The sequence below is a fragment of the Zootoca vivipara genome, chromosome 7 (assembly GCF_965207765.1).
Source record: "Zootoca vivipara chromosome 7, rZooViv2.hap1.1, whole genome shotgun sequence".
In the NCBI taxonomy this organism is placed as follows: Eukaryota; Metazoa; Chordata; class Lepidosauria; order Squamata; family Lacertidae; genus Zootoca; species Zootoca vivipara.
The window spans coordinates 94449887-94462414 of record NC_142590.1 but is presented as its reverse complement, the minus strand read 5'-3'; the positions used below and the strand labels follow the sequence as shown (position 1 = coordinate 94462414).

At 49.9% G+C, this 12528-nt stretch overlaps 2 protein-coding genes and 1 long non-coding RNA gene across 3 annotated transcripts in view; 2 read left to right on the top strand and 1 right to left on the bottom strand.

Moving 5' to 3' along the window:
- Window positions 1–240: 240 nt before the first annotated feature.
- LOC118088336 (BPTI/Kunitz domain-containing protein) lies at window positions 241–11255 on the bottom strand. The gene is made up of 5 exons (XM_035121881.3): window positions 11149–11255; window positions 6539–6715; window positions 5495–5635; window positions 3073–3240; window positions 241–2418 (listed from the first exon to the last, which is right to left on the bottom strand). The coding sequence occupies exons 1-5, from the start codon at window positions 11231–11233 to the stop codon at window positions 2408–2410; spliced, it is 582 nt and encodes a 193-aa protein (XP_034977772.3). The 5' UTR covers window positions 11234–11255; the 3' UTR covers window positions 241–2407.
- Window positions 9455–12528, top strand: part of LOC118088339 (uncharacterized) — a 37447-nt gene continuing 34373 nt past the window's right edge. Inside the window, exon 1 of the mRNA XM_088673531.1 lies at window positions 9455–9553. Coding sequence (XP_088529657.1) covers window positions 9478–9553 — 76 coding nt within the window. The 5' untranslated portion in view covers window positions 9455–9477. The remainder of the gene's footprint in view (window positions 9554–12528) is intronic.
- On the top strand, window positions 9590–11567 carry LOC148685208 (uncharacterized). The gene is made up of 3 exons (XR_015950895.1): window positions 9590–9883; window positions 10147–10810; window positions 11484–11567. It is a non-coding gene; the product is annotated as an uncharacterized LOC148685208 (long non-coding RNA).

The window sequence follows — 12528 nt, the reverse complement described above, 5'->3', positions numbered from 1 at the left end:
TCAGCATGCAGAAAGTCCCAAGAACATCGCCAGGTTTTTAAAAGCAGAGATTGTTTAGCTGTGACTGCGGCATTGCTGGGGGTTGGACTAGATGAACCTGGGGGTCCCTTCTGACTCTGCAATTCTGTGATCCTGAGGCAGCTTCTCCTTTTCAGCAAGCTACTCAGGAACCACCTTACCCTGGGGCTGCGGGGAGACAGCTGACCTTCCAAGAATAAATAAATGAAAATACTGTTTGTCGCTTGCCTTGGCTGTTTTATTGTATAACTTAAAGGTGCTTAATTGAGGCTTATGGATTTAATATCCCTATGTAAACTGCTTTGCAAAGTTCACCTGGTGAATGGTATATAAATATCTTTTTTAAAAAAATAAAAAATGAATGTCGGGAAATAGAAAAGGACAGCTCTCTGCCGGAGGCCCTGGAAGGAAGCTGCCAGTCAGGGCTGGGAGATCAGTGGTCCCTTGCCACCAGCTTTGGGGGCTGCCTGTGCCCCTCCCCTTCAGCTCTGCCATGCATGGGGTGGGGGATTTCCACTGCAGAGGCGGCTGGGGAGGGTTGAGGTGAACCCTCCTCTCTCCGTGGACTGGGACCTTGGCAAAAATCCCCCCCTCCCTATGCAGAGAGAGAGAGAAGGAAGGAAGGAAGGAAGAAGGGAGAGACCACATTTAACTTCAGTCTCCCCCCATCCCTGGTACATTATGTGGCTCCCAAGAGATTATCCCCATTGGAATGTGGCCCTCAAAAGGTTCCTCAGCTCCAGGGCAGGGGAAAGGGGGCTGGAGGGGATGCTGTCACCCTGGGGTAAGGCTGCTTCCTCTCTGCCTTCACATCTCCCCCTTCTTACCCAGTGGCGTTGCAAGGGGGGCCGTTTGCCCTGGGTGCCATGTCAGGGGGGTTGACAAGAAGGCACCCTGTGGGATGCTGCAGCTGCAAGCAGAGGATCCCGCCACCGTTCCAGCAGCGCAGGCGGCAAACTGCTACGTACAACGCATGTGTGGTGTTGCATCTGCGCTGTGCGTAGCGACGCCGCACATGCACCCTACGTAGCGACGCCATGCATGCGTCGTATATAGCGTTGCAAGGCGTGCGCAGGCGGCGGTTTGCCCTGCCCCGGGTGTCGGTTAGCCTTCGTTTGCCCCTGTTTCTACCACAGCACCCCCTAAAAAGGTTTGTGGTTCAAGCCTTGCTTGCCTGTCAACACAACCTGACCCCTCTTCTCCACCCCTCACATTTGTGGCTTTTTGGACTGTGAAAGGGAAGCCCTGCCTGGGCTGCTACACCTTCCCCTTGAGCGATGGCCACAGCAGTTGCTCTTCATTTGCATTTGCAAAAACACCCCAGAAGGACCCCAACAAGGTGGAAGGTATGCAGAGGAGGGGGGCCAAGAGGGTCAAGGGTGTGGAAGCAAAGTCTTGCGAGAAACGGTGGAGGGAGTTGGGGATGTTTAGCCTGGAGAAGAGAAGACGGAGAGGTGACGTGAGTGCCAGAGGTGACGTGAGTCTTCCAATAGCTGAAGGGCTGCCCCATGGAAGAGGGATCAGGTTCGTTTTCTTTTTCTCTGGAGAGTAGGACTTGAACCCATGACTTCAAGTTACAAGAAAGGAGATTCCGATTAAACATCAGGAAGAACTTTCTGGCTGTGGGAGATGTTCAACCGTGGAACGGTCTCCCTCGGGAGGTGGTGGCCTCTCCTTCCCTGGAGGTTTTTAAGCAGAGCTTGGATGGCCAATCCATCTGTCAGGGATGCTTGAGCTGTGATTCCTACATTGAAGGGGGTTGGGCTAGATGACCCCTGGGGAACCCTTCCAACTCTACCATTCCATGGTTCTATGAGTCCTCCAGTTGTGTGTGCTTCTGGAAGAACAGGGAAGTGGTGGCAGGTGGGAAGAAGCACCCAGGAAACACTCAAGTGAGGTGGCAGCAAGGAAGGCAGAACTCTCTTCCCTCCTCGTCTTCCTCCTCCTCCTCTGAGGAGATTTTAATCTTTGCTGGAAGCCACCCAGAGTGGATGGGGAAACCCAGCCGGATGGGCAGGGTACAAATAATAAATTATTATTATTATTATGAGAGTTCATACCAGAGTTTCTGCAAGCGCCTATTGGCTGCCTGGCTTCATTTGCCACATGCCGGCCTTTGCAGAGCATGGACACATGCATACGAAGAAGGGTGCAAACTCTTGGAGAATGTGGTCCTTTGCACCCCACCAGGAGCAATGCCACACCCCCTTGGGAGAAGCCCATGTCAACCACCAGGAAGTTTCTTGCAGTGGCGGACGCTTCGCGGAAGCATGGATTCATTCCTGTACCCGGATAATTGTCTGTGCGATGCCATCTCTTCTCACGTGAGGCCATCGCAGGCTGGCCGGGTTGAGGGCCTTGGGCCAGGCAGTGGGTGAGCGAGGAAGACTTAGGAAGACCCTGGAAAAAGAGGGAAGCATTGTCAGAAGAACACTGGGCCACCGGGGGCTCCTTCCCGGCTAAGGCGGCTTCTACACTTCTGTGCCTTTGAGAAATGGCTTCTCGGCAGTCAACTGGAAACGAATCATAGGATCCAGCAGTTCCCTTCCAGTCGCTACCAAGAACTTTCTGTCAGATTTACTCAGAATCAGTCCTGCATCCATGCAAAGATCCTCTGCAATGTGAACTAAAGGCTTCCTGCTTGCAGTTTGTGCTCTTTTTAATATTTATTTATTTGTTGGTTTTTTATAAACTTTGTGCCAAATCAATTTATCCACATTCGACTTTCCATCCTTGCATTCATGATGCTTCTTCCACAGACAATTGCCTGAAACGCAAAACTTATGCATTTCTTCATTTGGTTCATTCTCGCTAGCTTACCGTTGCTTATGCTGCCTTGCTGCAAGAACCTGCTTGCAATTTCATTTGGTGATAATCCTTTTTTAAAGAGGCTGAAAAGAATTTCCATTCTTCCATACACTTTTCTTCATTTTGGTCTCATATTTCCGCTAGCCATTTTTTTCCTCTTTTAACCTAGTCTGGCCTAGTCACCCTGGCTAGGAGCCATCGATAGCTCTCTTTCCCCCTTCCCTGCTGGGTCTCCAGCCTGCTCACCTGCTGGCTTGCACCTGGCCAGGCACTCCTTGCGCTTCCTGAAGTTGTTCTTGTTTCCGAGGCAGCCGCTGTAGGTGAACTTCTTGCACTTTTGGTCACGCTGGTCGTAATACCAGCTCCGGAATTTTCCATGGCAGGCGCCGTAATCTGAAGGCATCTTGCAAATATCTGGGATGGCAAAGGGAGAGGAAGGAAGAGGCGCGTGAGAGAGTCCCAGACTTTAACTATGTTCTCGATGAAGGTTCAGAAGGAGGAAAGGGGTAGAGCAACTCCCCTGTGAAGAAAGGACAAAACATCGGGGGCTATAATTCCTCGTGGGAATTTTAGCGACAGGGCTACTCAGATTGTATAAAAATTTATTCATGTATGTGGCAAGAATGTTACTTGCCCCAAAATGGAAAGGAGAAGTAGTCCCGGCGAAAGAAGAATGGATACAAAAACTTATGGAATATGCAGAAATGGTGAAACTTACTGGAAAAATAAGAAATCAAGATAACAAACGTTTTTTAAAAAAATAAAAGAATGGAAATGGTTTATTGAATATTTACAAACAAACTGTAAACAGATAAGAACACAGGCAGTTTTATAAGAGATTAGGGAAGTTTTTAATGACGGGTGTTTTATTGTATTTTTAACCTTCTGTTGGAAGCCGCTCAGAGTGGCTGGGGAAACCCAGCCAGATGGGCAGGGTAGAAATAAATTACTGGTATTATTATTATTATTATTATTATTATTATTATTATTATTATTATATTTAAAGTACAGTGGAACCTCGGTTTATGAACACCTCGGTTTATGAATTTTCGGTTTATGAACGCCGCGGACCCATCTGGAATGGATTAATTCATTTTCCATTACTTTCAATGGGAAACTTTGCTTCAGTTTATGAATGCTTCAGTTTATGAACAGACTTCCGGAACCAATTGTGTTCATAAACCGAGGTACCACTGTAGATGAATAAATGAGTAAGTCAATTTGGAATATGCAGAAAATATTGCATGGCGGCTAACGGATTGAAGTTGAATCCTGACAAGACAGAAGTACTGTTTGTGGGGGACAGGAGGCGGGCAGGTGTGGAGAACTCCCTGGTCCTGAATGGGGTAACTGTGCCCCTGAAGGACCAGGTGCGCAGCCTGGGAGTCATTCTGGACTCACAGCTGTCCATGGAGGCACAGGTCAATTCTGTGTCCAGGGCAGCTGTCTATCAGCTCCATCTGGTACGCAGGCTGAGTCCCTACCTGCCTGCAGACTGTCTCGCCAGAGTGGTGCATGCTCTAGTTATCTCTCGCTTGGACTACTGCAATGCGCTCTACGTGGGGCTACCTTTGAAGGTGACCCAGAAACTACAGCTAACCCAGAATGCGGCAGCTAGACTGGTGACTGGGAGTGGCCGCCGAGACCACATAACACCGGTTCTGAAAGACCTACATTGGCTCCCAGTACATTTCCAAGCACAATTCAAAGTGTTGGTGCTGACCTTGAAAGCCCTAAACGGCCTCAGTCCAGTATACCTGAAGGAGCGTCTCCACCCCCACCATTCAGCCCGACACTGAGATCCAGCACCGAGGGCCTTCTGGTGGTTCTCTCTCTGCAATAAGCAAAGCTACAGGGAACCAGGCAGAGGGCCTTCTCGGTAGTGGCACCTGCCCTGTGGAACGCCCTCCCAGCAGATGTCAAGGCAATAACTATTTTACTTTTAGAAGACAACTGAAGGTGGCCCTGTTTAGGGAAGTTTTTAATGTTTGATGCTGTACTGTTTTTAATATTCGGTTGGAAGCCACCCAGAATGGCTGGGGAAACCCAGACAGATGGGCGGGGGATAAATAATAAATTATTATTATATTATTATTATAAAATATAAAAAGTAAATTTAAGGAACTGTGGAAGGAGGGGGAAGGAAGTCACGTTTTAAAATGTTAAAATGAATGTAAAGTTATTGAAATGTATAAAATTGAAAATCATAAAAAAATGAAACATTCGGGGCTGTTTAGATTTGGAGTGGGGGATGTCAGTAAGAGGTGACATGACAGAATGTGGGGAGAAAACAGGTAGGTTTCTCCCTAGAACCTGATAGAGTCATCCAGTAAAACTGGCGGACGATTCAGGGCAGGTTGAGGGAATTGAGTCTGTTTAGACTGGGAAATGAGTTGAAAGGCCCCCTGAGGGTCATCTAGTCCAACCCCCTGCAATGCAGGAATCTTTTGCCCAATGTGGGGCTTGAACCCACAACCCTGAGAATTAGTCTCACACTCTATGGAAAAGCAGAACTTCTCGTGCTTGCTCCAGCCGCAGAAGCACCACTCTGCTCTCACAGCTGCCCAGCCTTATTGAGAGTAACCTGCTAAATCACTCCTGACGGATGCCACTTCTCTGAAGGGTACCAGTAGTCCCCCCCCACCCCCTAGCAACCTCTGGGTCTCACCTTTGATGGGCTTAGAGCAGCGCAAGGCACAGCCATAAGAACAGCACTTCTCATCCGCAGGGCAGTTTCCATCATGAAGGCACTCGGCCAAGCACTCCAGGGTGATGTTTTGAGGACTCGGGAGGCAGGAGCCAGGCTTTTCTGCAACACAGAGAGCGAAACCAGCGTTGTTGTTGGGCGTGATGTGGAGCCCCTGATCAAGGAGCATTCCCCAAAGGGGCAGAATGGTGGGTGCAAGGAGGTGGGAGGGAGGGAGGTGGGGAGGTTGCATCAGCGATGGAGAAAAGCCCTCCTAAGATCGCTAAAGGATCCTGGTTGCTGGGCCCATCCAGCCCAGCCTCCAGGTCTCTCTCACAGAGGCCAACCACATGGCCCAATGGAGAAGATTGCAGGAAGGACATTCCAGCGGCACTGACTCTCCCCAACAACAGGGGAGGTTGTGCATGGACCTTGGGGCTAGTAGCTTCATCCTCCCCATGAATTTGCTCAGTCCTTAAAGACATCCAAGTTGGTGGCTCTCAATTCCTTTTGCAGGAACAAATGCTATATTTCAGCTATTTGCTGTGTGCAAAAAAACAAACAAACAAACAAACAAAAAACCCTTCCCTTTGTCTACCCTAATCTCTCACCATTGACTCCATGAAGTTCTGGAGAAGAAGAAAAAAAAATCTCTGTCCGCTTTCTCACACCCTGCAGAGTTTCACCCCCCCTAGTGTGTTTCCTCGCCTCTTTTCCACCCCACTCCGTAAGGAAGGGTTTCTATGAGGATGCAGAGTGATGGGTCCCAGTCAGGCCTGCCCCTCTACTCTGGGATGCTGGGATGAGTGGGGCAACCCTTTGAGCCACATCTATGCCTGAGCACATCTACATGGCCCAGGGGCAGAGCAGCTGAAGAAGTTCAGGATACCCTCTCCCCCCCCCATCTAGGTCCCAAGGTCCCCTGTGCTTCGAGATGCCTGGGTGGGTGTCTGTCTGTCAGTCAAGAGGGTCGGGGTCCTTTCCCACAGCTGGGCCCACCCCACCCCACCTCTCACCCCCACTCACCAATCCATCCACAGTGGCGCTGGCATTCTTCGATGGTGTAAAAGCGGTTGCGGTACCACAAGCAGCCTCTGAAGGTGAAGGGCTCGCACGCCTTGGAGGTGGAGTTGTAGAAGAAGCGCGGTTTGGGGTCGCCACACCGGTCAGAGTCCTTTGGGAAGGTACTGCAGACATCTGAAACTGTATTATGGATCTCTCTTGAGTCAACAGAATTCGTACAGTGCTCGACTGCAGCGCAACTTCCAAGCAGCTTACAAGGAAGACAAGAGATGGAGCCAGAGCTAGACCAGGGGGTCTCTGGATGGTAAATTGAAGCTCATGCAATGAAAAATAATATTTAGAATCTACTGGACCCATTAATCTTTGTTTTAAAAAAGGGCTATCTAAGGTACCTGACTGTTGGAGATGCAATGGGGATAATGCTTCTCTAAAACCTATGTTTTTTCATTGTCCTATATTGAAAGACTTTTGGCAGAAGGCAACTGAAACCATCAACAGAACTGTATAGAACAACCTTACATTTACAAAGCAAAATATCCTTTTGAATTATATACCCAGCACATGGAACCTTACAAAAGGACAATATGGTGTTGACCTTTAAAGCCCTAAATGACCTTGTTTCAGTATACCTGAAGGAGCATCTCCCCCCCCCATCATTCAGCCTGGACACTGAGGTCCAGCTCCGAGGGCCTTCTGGCGGTTCCCTCATTGCGAGAAGTGAGGTTACAGGGAACCAGGCAGAGGGCCTTCTTGGTAGTGGCACCTGCTCTGTGGAACACCCTTCCAACAAATGTCAAGGAAAAAAGCAGCTATCCTATTTTTAAAAGACATCTGAAGGCAGCCCTGTTTAGGGAAGTTTAAAATATTTAATGATGTACTGTATTAGTTTAATATTTGATTGGGAGCTGCCCAGAGTGGCTGGGGAGACTCAGCCAGATGGGTGGGGTACAATTAATAATAATAATAAAATAATAATAATAATAATACCATAATAATAATAATAATAATAATAATAATAATATAATAATAATAATGGGGCTCTCCGTGCCCTGACCACAGCAAAAAGACTGATACTGAAGAGTTGGGAAAATAAAAATGCGGCTCCCTTCTACGATTGGATTGAAGACTTATACAAACTCGAAACATATGAACAACTTGCATATAAACGCAAACTTGCCATGGACAAATTCAATGATATTTGGAATCCATTCTTACAAATACTGCAATAGGTTAAGATCTGGTACAATAACTGTTAGCATTTAAGACATGCCGGGGGCCAGTGGCTGAACTGGTCCCACAGGCTAACTATGCGATTGCTCTCACAAACGTGAAGAACAACACACACAAGTCAGTAAATAAGGCTAACTGCTTTATTTACATATAAACAGGTGGGAGCTCTACGTCAGGGGTTCCCAAACTAAGGCCCAGGGGCCGGATGCGGCCCAATCGCCTTCTCAATGCGGCCCACGGACGGTCCAGGAATCAGCATGTTTCTACATGAGTAGAATGTGTCCTTTTATTTAAAATGCATCTCTGGGTTATTTGTGGGGCATAGGAATTCATTCATATTTTTTTCCAAAATATAGTCTGGCCCCCCACAAGGTCTGAGGGACAGTGGGCCGGCCCCCTGCTGAAAAAGTTTGCTGACCCCTGCTCTGCATCCTGGCTCCCTCTCTCTGGCATCACAGCCAGTAAAGAGAAAGAACAAAGGAGGAACAATCCCACTTCAGGAACAAGAGTAAGACAAACACCCTGTCTACGTCACACCCACTCTGTGGGAACAAAACACATACAGTCATATGATAATCCTATGACTGCAGACGGGGAATGAATCTCCTAACAATAACAACCTTGTAAAATATACAGTTTTGGGTTCCCCCCTCTCCCCTTTGTTTCCCCTTCTGCACGGGTTCTCTTTCTTTTTTTCCCTTTTCTCTTTTTTGTTTGCGCCTCACCATGTCTGGTCCAACCTCCAATGGCATCTCTAGGTAGGGCTAGGAATCATTCCCTCGCCTGAAAACATGGAAAGCCACTGCCAGTCAGTGTAGGCAATATTGAGCTAGATGGACCAGTGGCTCACTCCTCTGTGGCTCAGAGACACTCCATGCCCACTGCTCTTCCCATGCCATACGGTATCTCCGGGGAGAGGGAGAGACCTTCAGGCATCCAGTGATGGAGGAGGTGGAGGTGACTGGCAAGAGCGGCAGAGCATATGCCCGTGCTGCCCAGGGCGGGCGCACTCCTGAGGGGGGCGTGGCATGGAGGGTGCCCTCCCAGGCACGGGATAGCCACTCGGGTGCCCGGAGCAGCGCACACCCTGCAGCCAGGGGCAGATTGAGCTGCCCATGGAGGACCTTCAGCGCCAACCGGCTCTGCCCCTTACCCTGACAGGTAGGGGGGTAGGCTTGGGAGTCATGGGCAGATGGCATGCCAAATGTCACCCCCTCAGCGAGGGCACCCGGGGCAGTCCACCCCACTGCACCCCCTTCCTTCCTACACCCCTGACTGGCAAGGACCTCTCAGGAGAGAAAAGCAGAGAGACCCGGGGGGGGGGGGGAAGGAAGGACTCTGAAGGGAAGAGAAAGGAGTTGGGACTGGATCTGGGACGGGGCAGGAAGGCAGGAGAAGGCTTTGAGGTGGGGCATCGCATGATCAGGCTGTCTGACTAATGAGAGAGAGAGAGAGAGAGAGAGAGAAGCTTGTTTTTTTTGGCCCCAGAGGCATGGAAAAATGGGAGGGGGCCAAAGGTGAGAACAATGGGAAACTTGATGTGTTCGTGCCAACCTGGAGGGCAGCCACATGGCACCATTGGACAAAGAAGGATTTTTCACACGACCCAGCAGAGAGCCCACAGGAATGCAGGGAAACCAGTTGTAAGAATGCAAAAGTAGACACCTCCCTCCTGCCACCTAGAGCTGGTGGATACGCAACCCTCTTCCAGAATGTGGAAGTCTCCCTGCCTGCCGGAAGTTTTTCTAGGCATCCTCACCCTTCTGAAAGGGCAGGCTCCGGGCACCGGTGAGTCATTTGTCTTTTGCTCCAAGGAGGCTGACATCATCTGAGCATGGGCTGGGACCTTGGGAGACGCAGGGGATTTCAACACCTCACCACCCCCTAACCCAAGCGCCACTCCTTTTAGAGTATCAAAGGCCGTGTGATTCATTGTTTGGCTTCCTAAACCTTCCCTTTCCCCCACAAGACACAACTTGCAGACCCTTCGACACAGGCTGCTTTGGAAGTCAGAGGGCGCCGGAGTTGGCTTCACTCTTCCAGGACGCTGACGCCCTTCGGAGGTGGCCAGGAGGTCCCACCATCCTCTCCAGCACCTCCACCTTCCTCTGCTCAAAGGTGGGCTGTATCTGGCATGGGCAAACCTCAGGAGCTGCTTTGTTTTTGCTAGAGCTTCAAGCTCCACTGACGGAAGCCAGAAGCACAGCAACAGGGGGGTGGTACCCTTAGGGAAGAGCTTTCTAGCGGTAAGGGTGGGGCTGGTGGGGGTTTTAAAGCAGAGGTTGGATGACTGTCTGTTATAGAGGCTTTAAATGTAATAATAATAATAATAATAATAATAATAATAATAATAATAATTTATTATTTATACTCCAATGCAGGGAGGTGGACTAGAGGACCCTGGAGGGCCCACTCCAACAGTTCTATGATTCCAGTTAAAGACTCAGTCCAAGAATCTGCCTACAGCCCTCCTACACAAAAACCCACTTCTGGATGAGCCCCCAAACCTCTCTTGGGGCTCACTTCTGTTTGCCCCACTGTTCCCCTAGGAAGACCTGTGGTTTAGCACTGAATCAGGATGAATGGCACCCATTCTCGTGATTTGCCATGTGTTTTGATTTAGTGCTAAAGAGCTGTGCTTTCTAGGCACGACTTTCAGAAGTATGGACAAGTCCTACGTTTCAGCAGCTTAGAGGGTGAAGGTGGCAAAAGAGCCTTTGTTGTCCCTACCTTTTTTTTTTAAAGAAAGGACATCATAAACTTTTGCCATTGCCTGTCTAGTCAGCCATATATCTGCCTGCAGAATTTGGGGTTGGGCTTTTTCATTTGAGGACTACAAAGTTCCCCTTTGAAGCGCCTGAATTTTGCGGCATTTGAACCCTACCCTGCCCAAATCCCAAATCCCATCACACAGTTTTGTATGGTCAATGCACAGAAGTGAATTTCAACGGTGTAAATAAAAAGCCTGTCACTTGTTTGGACCAAGGGAGGCAGCTCACTGACCAGCTGCTGCCCATCGGTGACCAACCTGAAACATTACGGCAGGTAGGTCAAAATCTTCCAATTCCTGAGAGTCACCTTCATGTCCAGGCTTCTTGGGGGTGTTGGGGAAAGGGCTATAGCTGCAGGCCTTGACTGGGGAGGGAGGTGGAATCCCTCAAATTCAGGCTGGGCTTAGCCCTGGCAGGTGAGCTCCACCCCACCCTGGCATGATGCTATCACCAGTTAAGGCCATGCCCCTCCTAGAATCATAGAGTCGGAAGGAGCCCCAAGGGACACCTGGCCCAACCCCCTGCAATGCAAGAATCACAGCTCACCAAGCCTGCTCCCCCACCCCCAAACCTCCCCAATTCTTCACCCCTCCAAGTAATACCCAAACTCACATGGGGCGGGCACTGACGGCAGCTGAGCCCAGAGGATGAGGAAGGGACCCATCGCAGAGAAGAAGGAGAACCTGGTGGACTTCATGGTGCTCCTGCTGGGACTCTGGGAGGCAGCTCTGAATAGAGCTCAGGGCTAGAACCAGCAGCCAGATATAGTATTTCCTCCCTCCCTCCTCCCTCCCTCCCTCCCTGGGTTGGGCTGGAACAGAAGCCGTGAGGATCACAGCCAGTCACTGCTCTTGGCACCTGGTCCAGATCGTTTTTTCCCCTGTGACACTTAATTTCCAGGAACCAGTAAGCAAAATTTTGTTTGTTTGTGTGTGTCTATTTCGTAGGAAGCTGACGTAGGGCTCTGACACGGAGCAAGTTCCAGACGGATATTTTCTCTCTTCAAAATAAACATTGCAAGTCAAAGCGTGCTTTCGAAGACGCATGTTTCTAAAAAAAGTATAATGTCTCTCCGAAGTCTCACCTGGATGGAACGATGGAATCCTGCCTGCTTGAAAAACACTTGAGCAGGAGGCCCCCTCGGATTCTCTGGAGGTTGGGCAGCGGGGGTGGGTGGGTGGGGGAATGAGGCACCTCCTGTCCTGCCAGCAAGGGGTCTTCCTTGCCTTCTCTCCCTGTCCCCCACCCCAAACACTCCCCATGGCCACTGTCTGTCTGGGGGCAGATCAGCCTCAAGCAAGGCACAAGGAGCAGGCTCTATCCTTCCTCACTCACTTCTTCAGGCAGCACAGAGTTAAACTATGGGACTCACTGCTACACCGAATAGGGACCACCCCTAGGCAGCTTTGAAAGACAAATTCATGGAAAAGACTACTGGTTTCCTGGGTCACACACAGCCTCTCTTTCTTTTAGCTCACCAGGGCTCACAGAATCGTAGAATCCTAGAGTTGTGGAGTTGGAGGAGACCCCCAAGGGACACCACCCACCCCCTGCAGGGCAGGAATCACAGCTCAAGCATCCCTGACAGATGGCCACCCAACCTCTCCTTCGAAACCTCCAGAGGAGGAGAGTTTGCCAGGGAGCCCTGTTCCACTCCTCTTGCCAGGAACAGCCTGGGAAATCACCTCTGGAGTCAAATGTTTCCTTCACCTGACAGAAGGAAACATTCTCCTCACATTCTCTTGCATGACGCAAGTTGTGTGGCATTCGCTGAAGTCAATGGGAAGGTCAGCCTTCAGGGCTGGGGGAGGCACCCAGCACGGCTGTTTTGAACAGCACACCTTGTCCCAGACAGCAGGGACCTGCATTGAAGACACCACTTGTCTGCTAAAAGCACTTGAGTAACTTCATGATCCCTGGAATAGCTCAGTCGGTAGAGCGTGAGACTCTTAATCTCAGGGTTGTGGGTTCGAACCCCATGTTGGGCAAAAG

What these genes read in the sequence shown, in the direction of transcription:
- LOC118088336 (XM_035121881.3), bottom strand. Translation starts at nt 11,233, where the DNA reads ATGAAGTCCACCAGGTTCTCCTTCTTCTCTGCGATGGGTCCCTTCCTC. An exon ending in GCGCCACTGTGGATGGATTG is followed by an intron (nt 5,636 to 6,538) that starts GTGAGTGGGGGT and finishes TCTGTGTTGCAG; the next exon opens with AAAAGCCTGGCTCCTGCCTC. An exon ending in CTGCTCTAAGCCCATCAAAG is followed by an intron (nt 3,241 to 5,494) that starts GTGAGACCCAGA and finishes TTGCCATCCCAG; the next exon opens with ATATTTGCAAGATGCCTTCA.